This window comes from Rhinatrema bivittatum, chromosome 7 (assembly GCF_901001135.1).
Source record: "Rhinatrema bivittatum chromosome 7, aRhiBiv1.1, whole genome shotgun sequence".
In the NCBI taxonomy this organism is placed as follows: domain Eukaryota; kingdom Metazoa; phylum Chordata; class Amphibia; order Gymnophiona; family Rhinatrematidae; genus Rhinatrema; species Rhinatrema bivittatum.
The window spans coordinates 248,246,610-248,268,863 of NC_042621.1; the positions used below are offsets into that span (position 1 = coordinate 248,246,610).

The 22,254-nt window shown below is 50.5% G+C and overlaps 1 protein-coding gene across 4 annotated transcripts in view; it reads right to left on the minus strand.

Moving 5' to 3' along the window:
- MKI67 (marker of proliferation Ki-67) overlaps positions 1-22,254 on the minus strand; it is a 433,449-nt gene that overhangs the window by 84,324 nt on the left and 326,871 nt on the right. For all 4 annotated transcript variants that reach the window (XM_029610010.1, XM_029610009.1, XM_029610011.1 and 1 more), the window contains one exon: positions 15,862-16,832. In XM_029610010.1, coding sequence (XP_029465870.1) covers positions 15,862-16,832 — 971 coding nt within the window. The remainder of the gene's footprint in view (positions 1-15,861; positions 16,833-22,254) is intronic.

Here is a 22,254-nt window from a genome sequence, read left to right on the forward strand (position 1 = left end):
GGAAGGGAACCAATTCAGACATTTCCTTCACAAAATTTATAAAGGAAAGGTCCTCTGGAGGAGAATGCTTTCTACTTTCAGTGGGTGAAGGTAGTGAAGGCAAATCATTGGTGTCTGGTGAGGAATCATCAGTCCAGGTATCATAGGGATCAGCCCTTGCCCCTCTAGGATGTAGAGGGGGACGGGATGGTGGGATACCTGAAGATCCTGTTCTAGGCTCCGAAGGAATAATTGGAGGCACCAATGAAGGCATCGAAGGCACCAGCGTAGGCATCGAGGGCATTAATGGATGGCTTGGTGGCGCCGATGGGCGTATCGGCACCGATGGTTGGATCGGTGGCGATGGACGTATCGGCATCGATGGCTGAGGCAGAACTCCCGAAGGAGGAATGCGAAACGGTGTTTCTCCTCCCGATGACAGAGTGAGCCATCGGTGACCCAGGGTCCATTAGTGGAAAAGCGGCAATGAGCGTTTCCATCCTGGACAGCAGCGGTGCCATCGCTGCTGGAATCGGGTCGGTGATCGGTTCTGCAATCGGTACCGGTGTCGGAGGAACCTGAAGTCGTTGCATCGCCTTGTCGATGGCCTCCTGAACCATCTGGTCCAGTTCTTCTTGGAGACCTGGAGCAAGCAGCCCTGGCTCCGGAACAGAAGGAGGAGGCAGAGGCATAGCCGGAGGGACCACCGTTAAAGGCGGAGTCGCGGCTACCGATGCCCTTTCGGGGGAGGGCTGCCTCAGTGACTCTGTTGCCGAAAAGGTTGGTGCCTTTTCTGGACGGGGTTACTTCGATAGCGGCTCGGATGATGCCAAGGTCGATTTCGCTCCCTCGATGGTCCGAGACTTTCTATGCTGGTGGCGATGTTTATCTCTACGATCCCCTCGGTCCTGAAAGGGAGTAGAGGGTGTCGAAGGCCGAGATGTCGTCTATACTGGACGGTCACCGGCCAGTGGCTGGCGCGAAGTTGACTGTGCCGGTTCTGACGACATCAATGCAATGGACGGAGTCGGGGTTTGAGCACGGAAGAGAAGTTCCATCTTCTCCATTCTGGCCTTGCGACCTTTAGGTGTCATAAGGGCACATTTGGTGCAGGTCAAGACATCGTGCTCTCGTCCAAGACACATTACACAGACTTTATGGGGGTCTGTGATGGACATGGTGCGATTTCAGTCTGGGCAGAGACGGAACCCAGACGCCATAGCAAAAAAAAATTGAGCTGCGGTACGGTCGACGGCCAGTAGGCCGCGAGGGCCAAACTCAACGGTCATCGATGGAAACACGGGTAAAAACTTACCGGAGTACCGCGGCTTGAAAAAGTTAGAGGAGGGACCCCTGTGGGGCAAATTAACTTTTAGTAATTCTGTGAGGAAAATTCCTGTCAGAAATCTCTGCAGAGCTCCTTAACCACGAGGCTACTGCTGCGCGGAAAAAAGAAGATGGACCCCTGCTGGCTGCAGGGTTAGTGCCATGCTGGGCATGCCCAGTAGAGGCCAGTCAAAGTTCTGGAAAATTTGACAGAAGTTTTCCGTGATTGGGCTCCATCCTGTGATGTCACCCATATGTGAGGACTACCATCCTGCTTGTCCTGAGAGAACGTATATTTCTTAATTCAGGGGGTTATAATTAGGTGTATTTTAAAATCTGAGGTTTTTAAATTGACAACTAGGTAAACACAGTTTGCGAAAGACCATCAACAAGACTAAAACTAGTCAATCACTAAAATTAATGTTAAATGTATGTTTTGCAAAATCACTAACTGATTTCTATGTTCAAGATTTCCTTCCTAACTGGAGGGGGGGATCTATTTAATAGAAAAAGAGCCTAGGGTGGGTGGGAATCAAACTAGTGACTCGCTGCCCAGGAACAAGTGCTCCCACCTTTTCAAATCAAATGACATTTGTAAACCCACAATTTTAATACTTGCAAATACTAAATTTCTTCAAGATCACAAAAAACCCCAAAGTGCTATTTCTAAACACACAAAATTCCTAACAGTGGCAAACTACTTCCCTTAAAACTAGCATACAATAAACACAGCCAGTAATAGTTTCTCTAAAGAATTTTTTTTTTTTTTTTAATTTTAGGCACTCTTTCCCAGCTAGTCCCACATACTACCAGCAGATAAAGGTTCTCCATCAGCACTTTCTCTGGACTGACTGACACCAATATCGTCAAAGACATCAATGCTGCTGGCACCAATATCAATGCTGCTGGCACCAATATCAATGTGGCCTCTGCTGGGTTCAGCAGATGCCCTTGGTATCAGTGTCACAGGCAAATACATTGATTTGGATAATATAGATGTCAATGTAATAGGCCTGATGAATGACTAAGTAGGAAAAGACTTCAACCTCAGTAGGTTTTACTATAATGGAATGCTGTAAAAGCCTTGATGCACGAGTGTGCTGTTCAGCACTAAAAGCTCTCACTCCCTCACTGAGATCTAGTGCCTTATGCAAGAGTGCATGAGGACAGTAGATGCACTTGGTTGCCAGTTTATCTTACTTCATACTCAATTCTATAGAGAGGAGGAGGAAGCTGTCGCCTTCACCAAGGTCTGCTAGATAAAGACATCAAGTGATGCCAATGGCTTTGAGACTGATCCTCATGTTGAGTGCTTCACATGCTTCGACATGGATGTAGAGATTGGTATCAGACTAGTCTGAAAGATGGCCTGGAATCTGAACTTTCAAAGCCCTTGGAGACATTTGGTAAAGCGAAGTTGCTTACTTGTAACAGGTGTTCTCCTAGGATAGCAGGATGTTAGTCCTTACATGTAGGTGACATCACCCGATGGAGCCCGGCACGGAAAACTTATGTCAGTTTCTAGAAACTTTGACTGGCACACTGAACATGCTCAGCATGCCACTATCCACGCGGGGACTCTCTGCGATCTCTTAAGTAGGTCAGAAAAAAGAAAACAAACCAGGAAAATCCAATTCTGCAGGGTGGCAGGCGGGTTTCCTGAGGACTAACATCCTGCTGTACTTGGAGAACACCTTTTACAGGTAAGCAATCTCACTTTCTCCTAGGACAAGCAAGATCATAGTCCTCACATTTGTGTGAATCCCTAGCTACAGGTGGGACCCGAGACCAATGGGACCAACAGACACCAAACTAGGTGCCAATGGGTACAACAGATGTGCTGCTGGTAACACTGGGAACAGCCTGAACCCAAAATACGGCCATAGGTAGGAAGAGTTGGATTCACAGCTGAAAAAGATTTCTGAGGACAGACTGGGTGAATCTACTATCACGGTGGCTGTTCCTGTCCAGACAATGAGTCACGAAGGTATGGAGAGAACTCCATGTCGCAGCCTTGCAGAACTCTCCCATAGGAACTGCATGCAGGTGGGCCACAGAAGTGGCCATGGCCCTAACAGAATGAGCTGTGATGTGGACCCCCAACTGCAATCCCACCTGGTCATTGCAGAATGCGATGATTTGGCTAGCCAGGTGGCAAGAGTCCATTTAGCAGCCGCCCTACCCAGCCTGTTAGAGTCATAAGAGACAAACAGCTGGGCGGATTGCCTATGGCCTGCTGTCCAGTCCAGGTAGAAGGCCAAGGCTCTCTTACAATCCAGGGTGTGCAGCTCCCTTTCCCCTGGGTTGGAATGTGACCTAGGGCAGGACAATGGACTGGTTAAGGTGCAATTCAGTAACCACCTTTGGCAGGAACTTAGGGTGTGTGTGCTGGTCATGGAAGAATCTTGCATAGGGCGGGTAAGTCACCAGGGCATGCAGCTCACTGATCCTGTGTGTCGAAGCGATTATCAGGAATCTGACCTTCCAGGTCAAATGCTTGAGAGCAGAAGAGTGCAGTGTCTCAAATGGTGGCTTCAACAACTGGGCCAACACCACATTTAGGTCCCAGGACACTGCAGGGTCCCTTAGGGGAGGCTGCAGTTGAAGACAACCACGCATAAACTGCCCTACAAGGGGCTACACAGAGATGGATGACCCATCCACTACCTGGTGGTACGTGCCTACGGCTCTCAGGTGCACCCGGAGTGGTCTTAAGCCCAGTCTCCAAAAGGTGCAGCAGGTAATTTATGAGTTCCCAGATCAGACAGGAGAAGGGGGTTAAGGCCCTTCTGCTCACACCAGATTGTAAACCTCCACTTCAAAGCATAAGACTTCTTGGTAGAAGGCCTTCTTGAGGCTATCAGGACCTGAGGCACTTCCTCTGAGAGGTCAAACGGCTGCAGGATCAACCTTTCAACATCTAGGTCCGTGAGGGGCAGGGCCCGGAGGTTGGGATGGCGCAATCTGCCATGATTCTGTGTGAGGTTTGGTGCAGTCCCCAGATGGATTGGGTCCCATCAGGAGAGATCCCGCAAAAGCAAGAACCAGACTTGCCTCGGCCAATGGGGGGCTATGAGGATCATGGACCCTGGTCCTGGCGAAGCTTCAAGAGAGTCTTCATCACCAATGGAAATGGAGGGTACGCATACAGGAGGCCCTCTCCCCAATGGACAGCAAAGGCATCTGCGGCTGGTTGGCCATCTGACCTGGACAGGGAACAGTACAGAGGAACTTTCCTGTTGCAGGGGGAGGCACACAGATCCATGTCTGGGGTTCCCCAGAGATGGAACATCTGGTCTGCCACCTCCTGCTTCAAGGACCACTCGTGGGGTTGGAAGGTGAGACTTAGCATGTTTGCTAGGGTGTTTTCTGCACTGGCCAAGTACACTGCTTGGAGTAACATCCCCCGAGACAGGGCCCAACTCCATATCTGCACTGCTTCCTGACAGAGGAAGGACCTGGTATCCCCCTGCTTGTTTATGTACCACATCGCCACCTGGTTATCTGTTCGAATCAGGATCACTTTGCTGGACATCCAATCACCCCCTGCTCAAAGAAGTTTATCTGACACAGAACTTCTTGAGCGGTCCACAGTTCTTGGGTGCGGAGGCCCTCTATATTGGCACCCCAGCCCAGGTTGGACACATCCGTGGTAAGCACAACCTGGTGTGGGGGCACCTGAAAGGCACCCCCTGCTCCAGATTGGATAAGAACTCCCACCAAGCAAGGGAGGCCCTGAGAGAGGGGGAAAACTGAATGCGGACCTTAAGGCCCTGGGTGGCCTGCTGCCATTGGGCGCGTAGAGTTCACTATGCTTGACACGTATGTAGGTGGGCAAACGGGGTGACAAGGACTGTTGTGGCCATGAGCCCCAGGAGCTGCAGCATACACCGTGCAGAGACCTGCTGGCGATTCTGGACCTCCTCCACCAGGGTCAGCAGTGCATGCACCATGATGTGGGGCAAAAAGGCTTTCGCCTGTGTTTTGTCCAACACAGCCCCTATGAAATCCAGCCTTGATGTCGGACAGAGATTGGATTTCAGGTAGATTATTGGAAACCCCGGGTATTCCAACGCCTGAATGGTCCAGCATAGAGACCATGCTGCCCCCATTTGCATGCCGCTCTTGATCAGCCAGTTGCCCAGGTATGGAAAGACCCGGATTCCTAGCTGGCGCAGATAGGTACCCACCATGGCCAAACACTTCGTGAAGACCCGGGGTGCAGAGGCCATGCTGAACAGAAGCACATGGTACTGAAACTATTGATGGCCTACCACAAAGCGAAGCTACTCCTGTGACTGGGGAGGATCTCGATGTGGGTATATACATCTGAGAGGGAGCAAAGCCAGTCTCCTCTTAGTAAGAGGGGAAATCAAGGTGCCCAAGGATACCATCGTGAACCTTTCTTTCTTGAGAAATCTGTTCAAGGCTTGCAAATCGAGAATGGGAAGGCGGCCTCCTGTTTTCCTTGGAATTAGAATAACAGGAGTAAAACCCCCATCCCTGCTGCTCCCCAAGGGACAGGTTCTACTGTTCTGGCTGCTAGAAGGGCTGAGATCTCCCCTCTGAGCACTTCTGGGTACGAGACAGGATCCCACTACGAGAATGGCGGAGAATCTGGCGGAACAGCCATAAGATTCCACCTGTAGTCATGATGAATTATGGACAAGACTCACTGATCAGACGTCACTGCAGGCCACCAGTCCGCAAAGAAACAGTCTGACAGGTGGGTTCTCTGGTACCTGAAGCGGTGACTGACTTATACTCCCTCGCATCCAGTCAAAACACCATAGCGGGGCTAGCCTGGGGTGCTGGCTGAGGCCTAGGGCCCCACTATTGCCAAGATGTGCCCCTGGCGCTGGCCTGTTGTGGCCGAGAGCGAGGGGTAAGTGGATAGTACTTCCACAGCCTGTAGAATGGCCTCTGCAGCCCTGGCCAGGAAGACCTCTTAGAAGACGCCGGCAAAGTCAAGGCACCAGCCGACAACTCCTGGAGGGTCTCATGGAGGTCCTTCAGCTGTGCAACCATTTCCTTGACCTTGTCACGAAACAGGTTATCCCTGGTGCAAGGGAAGTCAGCTAGCCGATCCTGCACCGCTGAACAGAGGTCCGAGGCATGAAGCGAGGCGAGATGCCACACACAAACGCTGGTCGCTGCAATTCGGCCCGCCATCTCAAAAACGTCATAGACAGCACGTACTTCGTGCTTCCTACACTCTAGACCATGCTGGACAAGTGCCATAAAGGCCTCCTGAGGTTGCTACACCAGACCATCTGCAAACTCCTGGACTTGTTTCCAGAGATTATGGGTATATTGGATCATATAAAAAAAGGTAGGAGGCAATATGGGCCACCAATAAGGAGCCTTGAAACACTCTCCTCCCCATAACATCCCATGCCCTGTTGTCCTTGCCAGGAAAGGCTGAAGCATGGGTTTTCAACCTCTTTGCCTCCTATAGCGCAGATTCAAGTACTACCGATTGGTGAGGGAGTTGGCGCTTCTCAAACCACACGTTCTGCTGTACACTGGGGCCACAGAGGGGTGCTCCCAGAGCCGAAGCAGCAGCTCTGTGAAAATCTCATGAACAAGCACCTCTACAAAATCCTTAGGGGATGTCCATGAACTGGAGGATCTCCAGCATCTTATGGTGGGTATCTTCCTCTGTCATAAGTTGAAAAGGAATGGCTTCAGCCATCGCCCAGATGAACCCCTGCAAAGGTTAAGTCCTCTGGCAGACAACGGCAGTGTTCCTCTGAGGGGGGTGGATCTGACAGAAGATCATCGGAATTCACAATGAAGCATCAGAGGCATCCTCCCCCCCCCCAGGAGTCGTACGGGCTCTCAGATTCATCTCAGTCACCCAGAAATGGGGGCAAGGGAGCATTGGGTGTATCCTTAGGCGAGGGACCCCGAGGAACCAAAGGGCATCCAAGGGACCCGAAGGCCCAGGCTCAGGTCCCAGCAGCGCTGAATGAGGGGGGGGGGGGGGGGGGGGTGTACAAGGGCTCTGTGGAGTGAATGGCAACGACGGGCCCTCTTCCTCAGACAAATTCCCCATGAGGACAAGCTTGGATGCCTTGCATTGCAGTGCCCAAGAGCCACCGAGATATCACAGGGCACCAGCAGTAACTGGGTCGGGAGGACACGGAGAAGGTCGTCAAGACGGTCCAACAATGGTTTCAGCCCTGGTACCATAGGCGGCTTCGGTGCTGGCACCAGTGTCAGGGAAGACACTGGCCCAAGGTGGCAGGAACACTGGCTCCCTGTCGTGCAAAGCACGTTCCACCGCCAGGTGCACCTAACATTCAGCTCCGCCTCAAAAGCCTCCGATGAAAGGGCAGGCTGAGAGGGAAAGGAAAAGACCAACTCCACCTCGGATCCCCGAGGAGGATCAATGTCCGGCACGGAAACCGGTGTGGACAGCCTTGGACCACTGGCATCGAGGGAGGATGGAGCCGCCTCTTGCTGTGGGCAAGTCGGGGGTAAAAAAGAAAATTATTACTTACCTGCTAATTTTCGTTCCTGTAGTACCATGGATCAGTCCAGACAGTGGGTTATGTCCCCAATCCAGCAGATGGAGTCAGCACAAGCTTTGAGGGGGCGTATCCATATATACTACTACCCCCTCTGCAGGAGTTCAGTATCGAGTATATCAAAGCCAGAGTAGAAACCCCCGAAGGATCAAGTTTGTGGAAACAGATAATGAAAACAATTGTAACCGCAACAAGTAACTGCAAACATCCTACCAACTTGTAGGGAGCTGTGAAAAACAGCGAAAAGAAACGACTGTGAAGACACAGAACACTGCGAGCAAGAAGTAGCGCAGAGCTGAGCAGGATCAAGAACCCAAACGCGGTGGGCGTCTGGACTGATCCATGGTACTACAGGAACGAAAATTAGCAGGTAAGTAATAATTTTCTTTTCCCTGTACGTACCTGGATCAGTCCAGACAGTGGGATGTACCCAAGCTTCCCTAAATCGGGTGGGGTCCTGCGAGGCCTGCTCGGAGAACCTGCTCGCCAAAGTGTCCAGAGACCAAAGAGGCGAGGTGCAGACGATAGTGCCTCGAGAACGTGTGTAACGATTTCCAGGTGGCTGCCCTACAAATTTCCTACAAGGATACAGAGCGAACCTCCGCCCAGGAAGCCGCCTGAGAACGTGTAGAATGCGCTACGCTGCCGGGTGGGGGAGTCCGACCCGCCCCAATGTAGAAAGCAGCAATGCCGGCCTTCAGCCATCTGGCAATGGTAGTCTTCGAGGCCTGAGACCCCTTCTTAGGACCGGCCCAGAGTACGAAGAGATGGTCAGAGGTCCGGAACCATTTGTAGCCTCCAGATAGAGGCGCAGAGTGCGCTTGACATTCAAGAGACGGAGAGACTTCGGCTCTGAGGAAGAGAAGGACGGCAACTCCACCGTCTGGTTCACATGGAATGCAGAAACCACCTTCGGAAGGAAGGAGGGAACGGTGCGAAGCGAAACTCCAGAGTCGGAGAAACGGAGATAGGGCTCTCTACACGACACAGCCTGCAGCTCCGAGATGCGTCGAGCGGAACAGATGGCCACAAGAAATACAGTCTTGAGAGTGAGATCCTTTATCGTTGCGCTGCGCAGCGGCTCGAACGGTGGTTCCGACAGGGAGCGAAGCACAAGGTTAAGACTCCAGGAGGGACAAGGGTCCCGTAACGGAGGACACATATGCTTGACACCCTTGAGAAAACGAGCAATGTCAGGATACTGTAGAAGAGAGCCCCCATCGCTCAACAGCGAACCAAGGGCGGCCACCTGAACCCGTAGTGAATTATAGGCGAGCCCTTTTTCCACCCCCGCCTGTAGAAACTGAAGGATCTGAGGTACAGAAGCCTTAGCGGGTCTCGTGGCCTGGCTGGTACACCACAGCTCGAACACCTTCCAGACTCGAACATAGGCCGCCGACATCGATGTCTTTCGTGCCCGCAATAGCATGGATACTACCGCCTCCGGGTAGCCCCGACGCCGGAGGCGGCGCCTCACAAAAGCCAGGCCGCAAGACAGAAGAGTTCTGCCTGCTCGAAAAATACCGGGCCCTGATGTAGGAGCTGGGGGAGGTGCCCCAGCCTGATTGGCCCGTCGATCACCAGCTGTAGCAGGTCCGCAAACCAGGGTCGCCTGGGCCATTCTGGGGCGACGAAAACCACGGTCCCCTGATGGCTTTCTATTCTGCGGAGCATCCTGCCCACCAGGGGCCATGGTGGAAAAGCGTAGAGCAGAAGATGTGGCGGCCATGGGAGGACCAGGGCATCCACTCCCTCCGTGCCGCACTCTCTCCGGCGACTGAAGAAGCGTGGAGCCTTGGCGTTGAGAGCAGACGCCATCAGATCCAAGTGGGGGGCCCCCCACCGATGGACGAGAAGTTGCATCGCTTTGTCGGAGAGAGACCACTCTCCGGGGTCCTGCAGTTGACGACTGAGGAAGTCCGCCTGGACGTTGTCCACACCGGCAATGTGAGAGGCCGCTAGCCGGACGAGATGACGCTCCGCCCATTGCATCAGCAGCGCCGCCTCGAGCGCGACCTGCGGGCTGCGCGTGCCTCCTTGTCGGTTGATGTAGGCCACGGTGGTAGCGTTGTCCGATAGGATTCTGACTTCCCGGTTCCGAAGAAGCGGGAGGAAATGTCGCAGAGCTAGCCGGACCGCTCTGGTTTCCAGATGGTTGATTGACCACTTCGCCTCCACCGTGGACCACGTCCCCTGCGTGGCGCTTCGATCGCAGACTGCACCCCAGCCTGCTAGACTGGCATTGGTGGTCACCACCACCCAATTTGGCAGATCGAGGGACATGCCACGGGCCAGGTTCGGCGGATCCAACCACCAGCCCAGACTGTCCCTGGCATTCTGCGGGAGCGGGAGAATCATCTGGTAGTCCTGCGATACTGGTTTCCAACGGGAGAGGAGCGCCCACTGTAAGGTCCTGATGTGCGCGAAAGCCCAAGGTACAAGGTCGATGGTGGACCCCATCACTCCCAGGAGTTGCAGGTAGTCCCAGGAGGTGGGCTCTGGTTAACGCAGAGAACCGTCGTGTGTGATCCCGCAAGGATTGAGCTTTGTCCTGGTGCAGAAAAACTTTGCCCAGTAGGGTGTCAAAGGTCGTCCCCCAAAAAAACCCAAGCGTTGCGAGGGCATGAGGGAGCTCTTGGAGAAGTTCACTACCCATCCCAGGGAATGTAGAAACCGTACTACTCGAGTCACCGCTGAGCGTCCATGATCGAATGACTTCGCCCGGAGGAGCCAATCGTCCAGATAAGGATGAACCAGGATGCCCTCCTTCCGGAGAGCTGCCGCCACGACTATCATGATCTTGGTGAAGGTGCGCGGCGCCGTCGCCAATCCGAACGGGAGAACCGTGAACTGAAAATGCTGGTCCAGAATTTTGAAACGAAGGAAACGGTGGTGGTCCGGGCGGATGGGAATGTGCAGGTAGGCCTCCGTTAAGTCCAGGGAGGAGAGGAACTCCCCCCGATGCACCGCCGCAATCACTGACCGGAGCGTTTCCATGCGGAACCGAACGACTCGAAGGGATTTGTTGACTTCCTTGAGGTCTAGGATAGGCCGGAAGGAACCGTCCTTCTTTGGTACGACGAAATAGATGGAATAGTGGCCCGAGCCCACCTCTCCGAAGGGCACGGGCGCAATAGCGCCTATCTCCCGGAGTCTGTCCAGAGTCAGCTGCACCGCTCCTCTCTTGAGGTCCGAGCCACAGGGGGAAAAGATGAACCTTCCCTGCGGGGGGCGGACAAATTCCAATGCGTAGCCGTTTTTTATGGTATCCAGGACCCACTGGTCCGAGGTGATCCGTGCCCACTCCGCGTAGAAATACGTTAGTCGGTCCCCAATCCTGGGGACAGGGGAGTGGGCGAGACTGGCATCATTGTGAAGACTTGGTATAGGGGTTCCCGGTTCCGGGAGTAGTGCATGCGGGCCGACGCCCGCGAAAGGAGCGCGACCAGGGCTGAGACCTGGGGGCAGATGACTGGGAACCCGCCTGTCTGTATCCCCTGTAGCGCCGTTGCGCTCTGGTCCGAGAAGAAGAAAATGCTCTGGATGGTCGAAACCTATCCTCCGGCAGCCGATGAACAGTGTTCTCCCCCAGGGACTTGATGATCTGGTCCAAATCCTCCCCGAAGAGGAACTTGCCCCTGAAGGGAAGAGAGCCCAGACTCGACTTAGAGGACGTATCAGCCGCCCAATTGCGTAGCCACAGTAGTCGTCGTGCTGCCACTACCGAAACCATGGATCTTGCGAGGACCTGAAAAAGGTCGTACGAGGCGTCCGCCCCATACGCCACTGCGGCTTCTAGCTGATCTGCCTGGGCAGCCTCATCGGACGGCAGGTTCTGAGACGTGAGGAGTGAGACCTCGAAAACCCGCTTAAGGAAAACTTCCAACTTACGATCCTGTATGTCCCGCAACGCCGCACCTCCCGTCACTGGGATAGTCGTCCTCTTCGTGACCGCTGACACTGCAGAGTCCACCTTTGGGACCTTGATGAGGTCCAGAAATCTTCGGGGAGCGGGTACAGCTTTTCCATAGCCCGGCTGCTCTTCAGGGAGGCCTCCGGGGTGTCCCATTCCCTGGTGAGAAGTTGTAAAAACGAGTCATGAATGGGAAAAGCCCGAGCCCTCGGCCGGAGTGCCGCCAGGACAGGATCTCCCTTCCTTGAAGAAGTGACGACAGCGGGAGCTACTGGGGCAGGCGGGTCTGGTGGCGGGTCCAAATCTAATTCTTGGATGATCTGCGGGATGAGGTCGTCCAGCTCTTCCCTCTGGAAGAGGCGTAGGGTACGCGGATCATCCCCCTCCTGCGTGCCGTCCCCTTGTCCCCCGTCCGGGAGGTCAAGTTCATGTCCCGCTGGGTCTGGCACCGCCCCCACTGCCGCGGGCGTGGATCGGACCCGGGTAGGAAGGCGGGAGGCCCCCACTCCCGGAGGGTCGGGGGGGGCCGGCGTCGAGGGCGACATCCGAGGGATCTTAGGAGGGGGGGTCCCCCACAGGTGCTTCCAGCCCCTGCAGATAAGCGGTATGCATGAGCAGGATAAACTCCGGAGAGAACCCTGGCCTGCTCGGGTGCGCTTCGGGGGCGGCGTGGTTCCTGCTCCCTGGCTCTGGGTGCTTGGTTCCTGCACCAAAATCGGGGGAACACCCCCGCTGGTAGAGTCCTCCAGGGATCCGTTCTCCCTCGTGACCTCCAGGGATCCGTTCCCCCTCGTGGCCTGCGCCTCAGGGCGCTCAGAATGTAAAATGGCCGCCGTTCCCGCCAAAACTGGCGGAGTGGCCGGCCCGCGCCGCCCGGGCAAAAAAGAGAAATCAGTCAGGGACTGTGAGGTACCTTCCCCCCCGGGAAGGCATCATGCACAGATGCCCTCCCGGGAAATCCGGGACCCCGGGTCTCCGCAGGCCGCACAGCGGGACGGCCGCGGCATCGGGATCGCTGTAGGAGAAAAGAAAAAGCCACGGGGGGGGGGGCGCCACGCGCACAAAAGCGCCGCTGCGGGGGGGCCTGGTCGGCCCGCACTGCCCGCTGTCCGAAAATAGAGGAGGGTGCCGCGGGGGGGCTTCCCGGCCACACGACCCGCCCCAGACATCTTTCCCTAAATGGCTCAGCAGCCCATGAGGAGCTGTAAAATGGCCGCGGGTGAGGGAGTAAAGAGCGAAGAGGCCGGCTCCACCAGCTTTCGCGGGCACCGGGGGCTGAGCTGTGAAGGAAAAAACTACAAAGGAAAAACAAACTTACCCCTGGCTGCAATGAGAAATAAACAGCAAGGCCGCAGAGAAGAGACAAGGAAGATAAGCCACTCCCCAGAAGTTGAAAGAACTCTGCCTTACTTTTTTTTTTTTTTTAAACTTGATACAAACTTGATCCACAGAAAAAGACAACAAGCCATAATCAAGCAAGAAAGTGAAGAAAAAGGAAAAGGAGGGGAAGCCTGATTCCCCTACTCACATCTGCTGGAGTCAGAAGATACTGAACTCCTGCAGAGGGGGTAGTAGTATATATGGATACGCCCCCTCAAAGCTTGTGCTGACTCCATCTGCTGGATTGGGGACATAACCCACTGTCTGGACTGATCCAGGTACGTATAGGGAACGACAAGCGCCGGAGCCAGCCCAAGCCTGGCCCCGTGTGCAGATAGGGACAGTGGCGGTGCTTCCGAGACCTCTCACGGTGCTAAGCCCAGTTCTTCCCCGGCACCGAGAAAGACGATCCTCAAAGCCCGCAACTTGGAGGAGACTGAGACTGGGCTATCCCTGGAGTAATTTCCACCCCCCCCCCCCCCCAACAAGACTCGGGGGAGGAGCGGTCACAGAGGGATCAAGGACAATCTGTACCCCTCGATCCTTCGGCATCGATGACACTGATATCAAAGTGGAGGGTTCGGATTTACCTGAGCCAAAAACCTTCTCCATCTTATCCAACCTGGCCAGACGTCCGTCTGAGCACACAATTTGCAGCCCCAAACATCGTGCGATGCCCCCAGACAGAGGAGGCACACATTATGTGGATCTGTCAGGAACACAGTCTGGGGGCACAGACTGAAGCCAGAGGCCGACATGAGGCTCACCGGGGACCGCAAAAGGCACGAGGACCAGCAGGTACGGGAGAACCACAAAAAATTACTACTGATTGTCAGGCCGATACAGAACAGTGCGCTCAGCTGAGCACACCGTTTAGCCTCCGTTTGGCCGTGCGTTTTAGATGCGCTATTATTACCCCTTATACTGTAAGAGGTAATAGCGCGTGGAAACGCGTGGCCAACCACCTCGAAACTAATAGCGCTCATCACATGCAAATACATGTTGATGAGCGCTATTAGTTATTTCCCCGAAATACTGAAAGTAAAATGTGCGGCCAAGCCGCACATTTTACTCTTAGAAATTAACGCCTGTCCAAAGACAGACGTTAACCATTGACAGCACCGGGTAACTGTACAGAAAAGCAGAAAAAATTGCTTTTTTTTACAACCTCAGACTTAATATCATAGCGATATTAAGTTGGAGGCCCCAAAAAAAAAAAAAAAAAAAAAAAGAAGTTCTTTAAAGAAAAAAAAAAAATCAGCCCACCCGTCACAGGATCGAAAACGGATGCTCAATTTTATTGGTGTCTGTTTTCCGAACCTGTGGCTGTCAGCAGGTTCGAAAATAGATGCCGGTAAAATTAAGTGTCTGTTGTCAGACCCGCTGACAGCCGCCGTTTCCACTAATAAGGAGGTGTTAGGGACACGCTAGTGTCCCTAGCACCTCCTTATTAGTGCGAGCCCTAATTTAAATACAGAATCGTGTGCCCAGGAGAGGTGCCTGGGAGTGCTTCGGGAGAGCGGGCGCTCAACACAGAGCGCCGGCTCTCCCATGAGGTGTTTTTTTTTTAATCGGCCTGTGAGAAAGCAGGGGGAACCGAAGAGAGAACTAGCACAGGAAGAAAAAGCAAAAAAAAAAAACCCCCTCACTTTTTTTTTTTTTTTTAAAGAGTTTCTCGAGAAAAGAGTACAAGCTCCACCTCCGTGAGACAGTAGCCCTGCGGAAAAGAAAGAACTGAAGAGAGATCCCACGTGGATAGTGGCATGCTGAGTATACTCAGTGTACTAAAGTTTCTAGAAACTTTGACATAAGTTTCCGTACTTGGCTCCATTGGAAGTCATCACCCACATGTGAGGACTACCATCCTGCTTGTCCTAGGAGAAAAATTAGACAGTGTTTGACATCATGGTTGATGCCTGGGTAAAACAGACATTCCCTGTGATTGTCTGCAATTGACATTTTATTATTACAGTCAAGATACTGTTAGAAACATGTTGCTTTTTTCACAGCCAAGAAAGGGAAGATGTCGGCAAAATTAAAAACATTTTGAAAAAGGAAGAAAATACAGTTTACTATTAGAAACAGTACAGGGAAGGGAGGAAAGTAAACATAAAAACGTGCCTTTTTGAAAGAGCCTTGTGACTAAAGAGAAAAACATAGCAGCACCCATTCTACTTACTACAAGGTAGGGGGGAAAAAGATCAAGGAGACTTCAGTAGCAATAAGCATCTACAGCACATGCTTAGAAAAGCCTTAAAATTTACTAGCTGTTGGAGCACCAGCTATACTCGATTTAATCAATATTGTCATCCCACATGTGGGATTGACTTTCCTGTTTCTCCATGAAGAATAAAAGATGCACATCTTATTTGTGTAAACAAAATATACTTCAAAAAAGAGAGGAAGATTTAAAAGAAACACTGGAAGAGAAAGCATAAAACATGGAAGTTGATATCTGGAATTGTGATTGCACTATTTTAGCTTAAGACTTAATTGGCAGTAAAAAGATAGTAATACCATTATTCTGAACTGTTTACTTTCAAGAAGAATATTTTTTGAAGGTTTCTTACCATGTAATAAGACCCTATTGTTTCTCTATGGTCAAATTGCTGTTCAGTACCTATATAGGCATTTGTTTCCATGTACATAAGATTTAATGCTCAAGAACAAGGAGGCAAATATTTCTCTTGAATCAATAAACTGATGTAGGCTATTAAACCACCACTTTACCTTGCTTTCTTTTGATGAGCCAAACATTACTTTCACTCCAACCAGATCTTCAACTGGATTTTTTCGAATTCTTCTCATCCGCAATAATCTGCTACCACCACCTATATTTTCAACCGCATCACATATTTGTTGAGGTGATTTCATTAATGCTTTAATCCCAATCATGTCATCCACTGGCTGCCCTTTCTGCTTGGGGGTCTTCATGATGCGGCTGATACCAACCATATCTTCCACTGGCTGCCCTTTCTGCTTGGGGGTCTTCATAATGCGCCTGATACCAACCATATCTTCCAGTGGCTGCCCTTTCTGCTTGGGGGTCTTCATAATGCGCCTGATACCAACCATATCTTCCACTGGCTGCCCTTTCTGCTTGGGTGTCTTCATGATACGGCTGATACCAATCATATCTTCCACCGGCTGCCCTTTCTGCTTGGGTGTCTTCATGATACGGCTAATACCAGTCATATCTTCTACAAGTTTCTTTTTCTGCTTGCGGGTTCTACTAGTATGCATGAGCACAGATATATCTGGTTCTATTTGCTTTTTCTGTCTTGGAGTCTTCAGCAATCTCTTTAATGCAACTGCATCTGTAACAGGTTTTGATTTTTGCCTAGGGGTCTTCAAAAGCCTTTTAATACCTGAAAGTGCAGTTTCAGGCTCTACCTTTTCTTTTGACGTCTTTATGAGCCTTTTAACATCTATAAAATCTTCCATTGAAATTTCTTTCATTTTCATTAACTTAATTCCTTTTAAGTCCACTTCTTCTTGTACTACTGGGCTCTTTTTGCTTATTACAGTTATGTTTTCTAGTACTGCCGTCCTTCCTTTAGGCGTCCTCATTAATCTCTTAATACCAGCAAAGCTAGAACTTGGAGCTCTTTGCACTCTGAGGAGACGGGATACAGCATCTTGATTATACTGCTGCCTCTTTGTAGTACCAGGTGTACTTAATGGTGAAACAAACATTTCTCCTAGAATAAAAATGTTTAAGGAACTGTTAAGCAATGTACTGAATCATGTATACATACATATATACACACACATACATATATATATATTTTTACATACCCAAATAATGATTTATATCATTTGAATATATTTAAACTTATGATAAATGTGATTGAAGGTTGCTAGTTTGAAACCATGCAAGTGAAATTTCAAAGAAATCCCTTATAATGATTCAAAGTTTCAGTTATCAAAAAAGTCTTTACATTTTACAACCATATTTATTACAATTTCATGCAGCTGCAAATAAAAAGAGAAATTAATACTTACCTGATCATTTAAAAAAAAAAAAAAAAAAGGAAATTAAGAGAGGTTAATCCACCTCTATCAGCAGATGGAGATGGAGCAAAACTGAAATCACAGTATATATATATATATATATATATATATATATATATATATATATATATATATATATATATACCCTTGCACTAACATTAACTTTCTAGTATTCTCTGCAAAAGCAAATTGTGGACAACTAAATATATGATCATAACTATTAACAGACAACCATTCAAACACTCAGTTAACGGAAAACACTGAGTTCAGACAAGAAGTGTAACATCACTAACCTAGGGACTGGATCTGACACTTACCAGTAATCCCCAGAGACGCAGCCTCTCATGAGGACAATAGCACCACCATCCTGCAGCCAAGGGTGGGAAGGTGGATTAACCTGTCTTCATTAAAGAAAAGGAAATTATTAGATAAGTAATAATCTCTCCTTTCTTAGCATTAGACAGGTTAATCTACGAACAGTGGGATGTACCAAAGCTGCTCCTGAACTGGGCGGGAGGCTGCCTGTGGACCGATCAACATCGCATGCGCGAAGTCTGTGTCCTCCCGTGCCTGCACATCCAGGCAGTAATGCCTGGAAAAGGTTTGTAAGGAAGGCCACGTCACAGCTCAGCAAATATCAACAGGAGACAATCTAATCTCCGTCCAAGACACTGCCTAAATCCTAGTGGAATGAGTCCTAATCTGACTAAACAATGGCTGCTCAGTATTCATATACACGACTATGATAAACTCCTTAATCCAGTAGGCTATGGCAGTCTGCAATGCTGGTTCACGCTGTTTACCCCCACTGGAGTACAAACAGTTGGTCCATCTTCCTGAGAGGTTTAGAAACCTATAAACACCTCATGATATGCTGCTTGACATCTAAGGTCTGTAACAGATATCCATCACATCTCTCTCCCTTGTCCACTGTCGGCAGGGAAATCAATTGACTGAAGTGAAAATCCGAGACCACCATTGGCAAAAAAGATGGAACAGTTTGCAGCTGGACCGCCCCTCTGAGTCGCTCGCAGAAAAGGTTCCCGGCCATAAAGAGCACACAGTTCGGAAACTCTACGCGTACCCTCTAGTAAATAATCTTAAGGAGAGGTTACGTAGTGGTCGAATAATGGAATCGGCCAAAAAATCCAGAACCAGATTAAGACTCCACAAGGACTGCAGCAACCGCAAGGGTAAACTAAGATTCTTCTCCCCTTTCAAAAACCGGGCCACATCCAGATGGGCCGACAAAGGTTCACCATTCACATGACTTTGGAAACAGGCAAGAGTCGCCACCTGTACCTTCAAGGAATTAAGGACCAAATCCATAAACAAATCATCCTGCAAAAAATCCAAACCGAGCAGGATTTTAACCAAACGAGGATGAACTCCACGTTCCTTACACTAAGCCTCAAACACAGGGTAAAGAAGTGGAGAACTTTTACACTCATAGCAAGGTGGAAACCACAGCAGTGGCCTGTCCACGATTCAGCAACCGAGCCCTCTCAAGTGCCATACCGTAAGACAAAAATCAAGTCGGAACTTCGAGAAGAATAGGCTCCTGCTGCTGTAGCAGATCCATGTGGACCTGTAATCGGAGAGCCCACCAGAAGCCTCCTCAGATCTGCATACAATGGCATCTTGGTCAATCTGTGGCTACCAGAAACACCAACACCATGTGTCTCTTGAACCTTCGAATTCTTCTGCCTAATATGGGCCACAGGGAAAAGGAATACAGAAGCTTGCCTTCCGGCCACTCCTGCACGACAGCATCACTGCCTGGAAATTTCAGATCTTCTCTGCACTGTGAGACATCACCTGCAAGTCTAGAAATGGGAAGCCCCGGCGGCCCACTATTTGCTGAAATGCTTTTTTTGACAATTCCCATTCTCCTGGATCCAGACTCTGTCTGCAAAGAAAGTCTGCTCTTACACTGTCTTTTCCTGCAATTTGTGAAGCTGAGATCTCCTAAAGATGTACTTCTGTCCATTCCATGAGTTGGGCTATTTTCTGCGACACTTGCTATCTCTTGGTTCCTCCCTGGCAATTGATGCAAGCCACCATCTTCACATTGTCCAACATCATTCGGACTGCTCGACCCTGCAAGTGGTCGACAAATTACAACCACGCCAACTGAACAGCACAGGCTTCCAGTCGACTGATGCTCCAGAGATACTCCTCTGTACTCCAGCACTCCTGTGCTGTCAACTGCTGATTGTGAGTCTCCCAACCCTGGAGGCTCGCATCCTTTGTGAGCAAAGCCAATCCGGTGCTCATAGGGGGAACTCTCTTCGTGAGATGATCCACTAGTAACCACCACTGAAGTTGGGATACTGAAGCCGAATCGAGTAGTCCTGAGACTGTGGACTTCAACATGTAGAGTGCGTCGAAGAGGACACAGACACCCTTCCCCCATGGAGCCACCTTTAGGGTGGCTGCCATCAACCAGAGTACCTGTAGATAAGATACACCGTCAGGCGTATTGTTTCCATCAATAGTCACACCTGCAACATCAGTTTCTGAATGCAGATCTCCGGCAGGAACACCCTGCCTTGCTTCGTGTTGAAAACGAACAGCTAGATATCTCCAGTGTCTGGGATGGCTGTAGATTGCTCTTGGCCAAGATCACCACCCAACCTAGTTCCTGTAGCCAAGAGATGAACATGCGCGAGGCCTGAAGACTCTCTTTCATGTTCTTGGCCCGAATTAGCCAATCGTCTAAGTACAGGTGGACCAGAATGCCATCCTCTCTTAAATACTGCCACTACCATCATAACCTTGGAGAAGGTTCTGGGTGCAGTGGCCAAACCGAAAGGAAGCGCTCTAAACTGATAATGTTGCCCCCAAACAGTGAAACACTGAAAACTGTTGATGCTCCAGCCATATGGGAATATGCATACGCCTCTGACAATCCAGAGATGTAAGAAACTCCCCCAACTGTACTACCATTATCAGCAAGCGTAAGGTCTCCATGCGGGAACAAGTCACTCGCGAAAGCCGACAGACTCCCTTGAGATCCAGGATGGGGCGAAAGAAACTCTCCTTCTAGGGTACAATGAAATAAATGGAATAGTGTGTATTTTCTTCTGACATGGGCATTGGGATCATGGCCTGCAGGCAGAGGAGTTTCGAAAACGTACACTCCACTGCCTGTCTCATCTGTGGAGAGCTGCAGGGAGACACCATGAAAATGTCCTAGGGAACGCTGAGAAACTCCAGAGCATAACCATCCAGAACTCACTGGTCTGATCTCCACCCACCTCGAGACAGGCAACTTCATATTTCCTGTTCATGGGTATGGGTCCGAACACAATCATTGAGAGGGTTGAGGGGCACTGCCGCTTGAGCTCACACCCAGTCTATGCTGCCTGGGAAAAAGGACTGAGACCTACACAAAGGTTGACACACTGAGAAGTCGCTCCTCTGTAGGGTTGAAAACGTTACCCTAGCACAACTTCTTGCGCTAAACGAGTGCGGCGCCTGCTTTTAATCCTCTTGTAAATGAGGAACCTAAGACTCACCCCATTTATTGGCCCTTTTTTTTTTTTTTTTTTAATTCACTCCCAAATGAGTGATCCTTTAAAGGCAATTTCGTAAGATTAGACCAATGCCTCAGCCTTAGCTGACACCTGGCCGCTATCACTGAAGCCATCTCTCTGGCACAAGTGTGGCCCCGGTCACAGTCCGCCACCACCAAAAAGGTGGCTGCCGGGTCCATCACTGCTCCAGAATTCAAACCAGACTAAACGACTTTCTGAGAGAGAAGAGCAAGACACCAGGTGGCAGCAAGAAGCTATCTGCAAATTCATTCCCACCACCTCATGGCCTGTTTAAGGCTAGCCTCAATTCTCCTATCCTGCACATCTTTCAATTCTGCTCCCCCTTCTTCAAGGATAGTCACTTGGTGATGGCACACACCAGCATATCCACTTTCAGAAAGTGCAACTGTTCACTTGATGTCAGATCCAGAGGGTACAGTACTTCCAAGGTTCATCCCCCTTTAAAATTAGCTTCCGGGGCGCCCCATTCAAGATCAATCGATTCTTGAATAGCATCCATAAGCAAAGAAACTAAAATGGGATTCTTCTTTGGCTCAGACAGGGAATCAGCACCCGGCACCTCCAGCATCTTCAGTGTCTGGGAGATCAGAGCTGGCAACCTTGTTCTATACAGTTCCAACCCCGTAAGAATTTCTCCATCTTCCAGGGAGTAAGGATTTTCATTACCGGTGCCATTTGGGTTCCTATCAGCATGAGCTGCAGCAGGTCTGGATGTATTCAGACGCATACTTGCAGCAACAGGCGTGCAGGGATCCGCATTCTGTGATCCTGAACTCTTAGGTTTGGCCAGCTTTGCCAACTGTGCCTGATGAAAGAACTGCAGCCCTTGAAAAAATTCTACACAAGAAAGGGTAGAAGGATCCATATCAAAACCAGGGGGCATCAGTCCTGCGCAACCTGAGTTGCCTTTCCCTGCTAACGAATCATTTAGGGAAACCCCAAACCAGGCGAAACCTCTGACAAGTCTCCCTCAGATTCCATTCCTGCATCATGCTGGGAAGGGCTGGGTTCAACAGAATCAGCCGGAGATAACTCTCCCTGAGCGTCCAAACATTGCTGACAGAAGTTAGAGGGGACGTCAGGCTGAGATGCCCAAATATGGAAGCAGCACAAAGGGTAAGACGCTTGGGCTTCTTTGCAATTGATGCCATGGATAAACACCCACTAGCAGCACACTCCCAAACATGGTGCCCAAAAACAAGCTCTGTCCAATAAATGCATATTTTGGATGCCCAAAATTTAGACACAATATGCAGTCCAGGTAGGTGCTCACCTGGGTGAGCAAGCATGAACCTACGATAGACACTGTTTCGGGGTAGACTTCCACGTAGAAAAATGCGTAGACACCTTGCGGCGTCTCAGCAAAGCCTAAGAGCAGGGTCTGGCCAAAGGGTGTTCAACCCACCAAGCTGCCATAAGAACATAAGAAATTGCCATACTGGGTCAGACCAAGGGTCCATCAAGTCCAGCATCCTGTTTCCAACAGAGGCCATGACCAGGCCATGAATTCCTATGCTCCCTCGGAGGTGGGAATGGACGTTGGATCGGT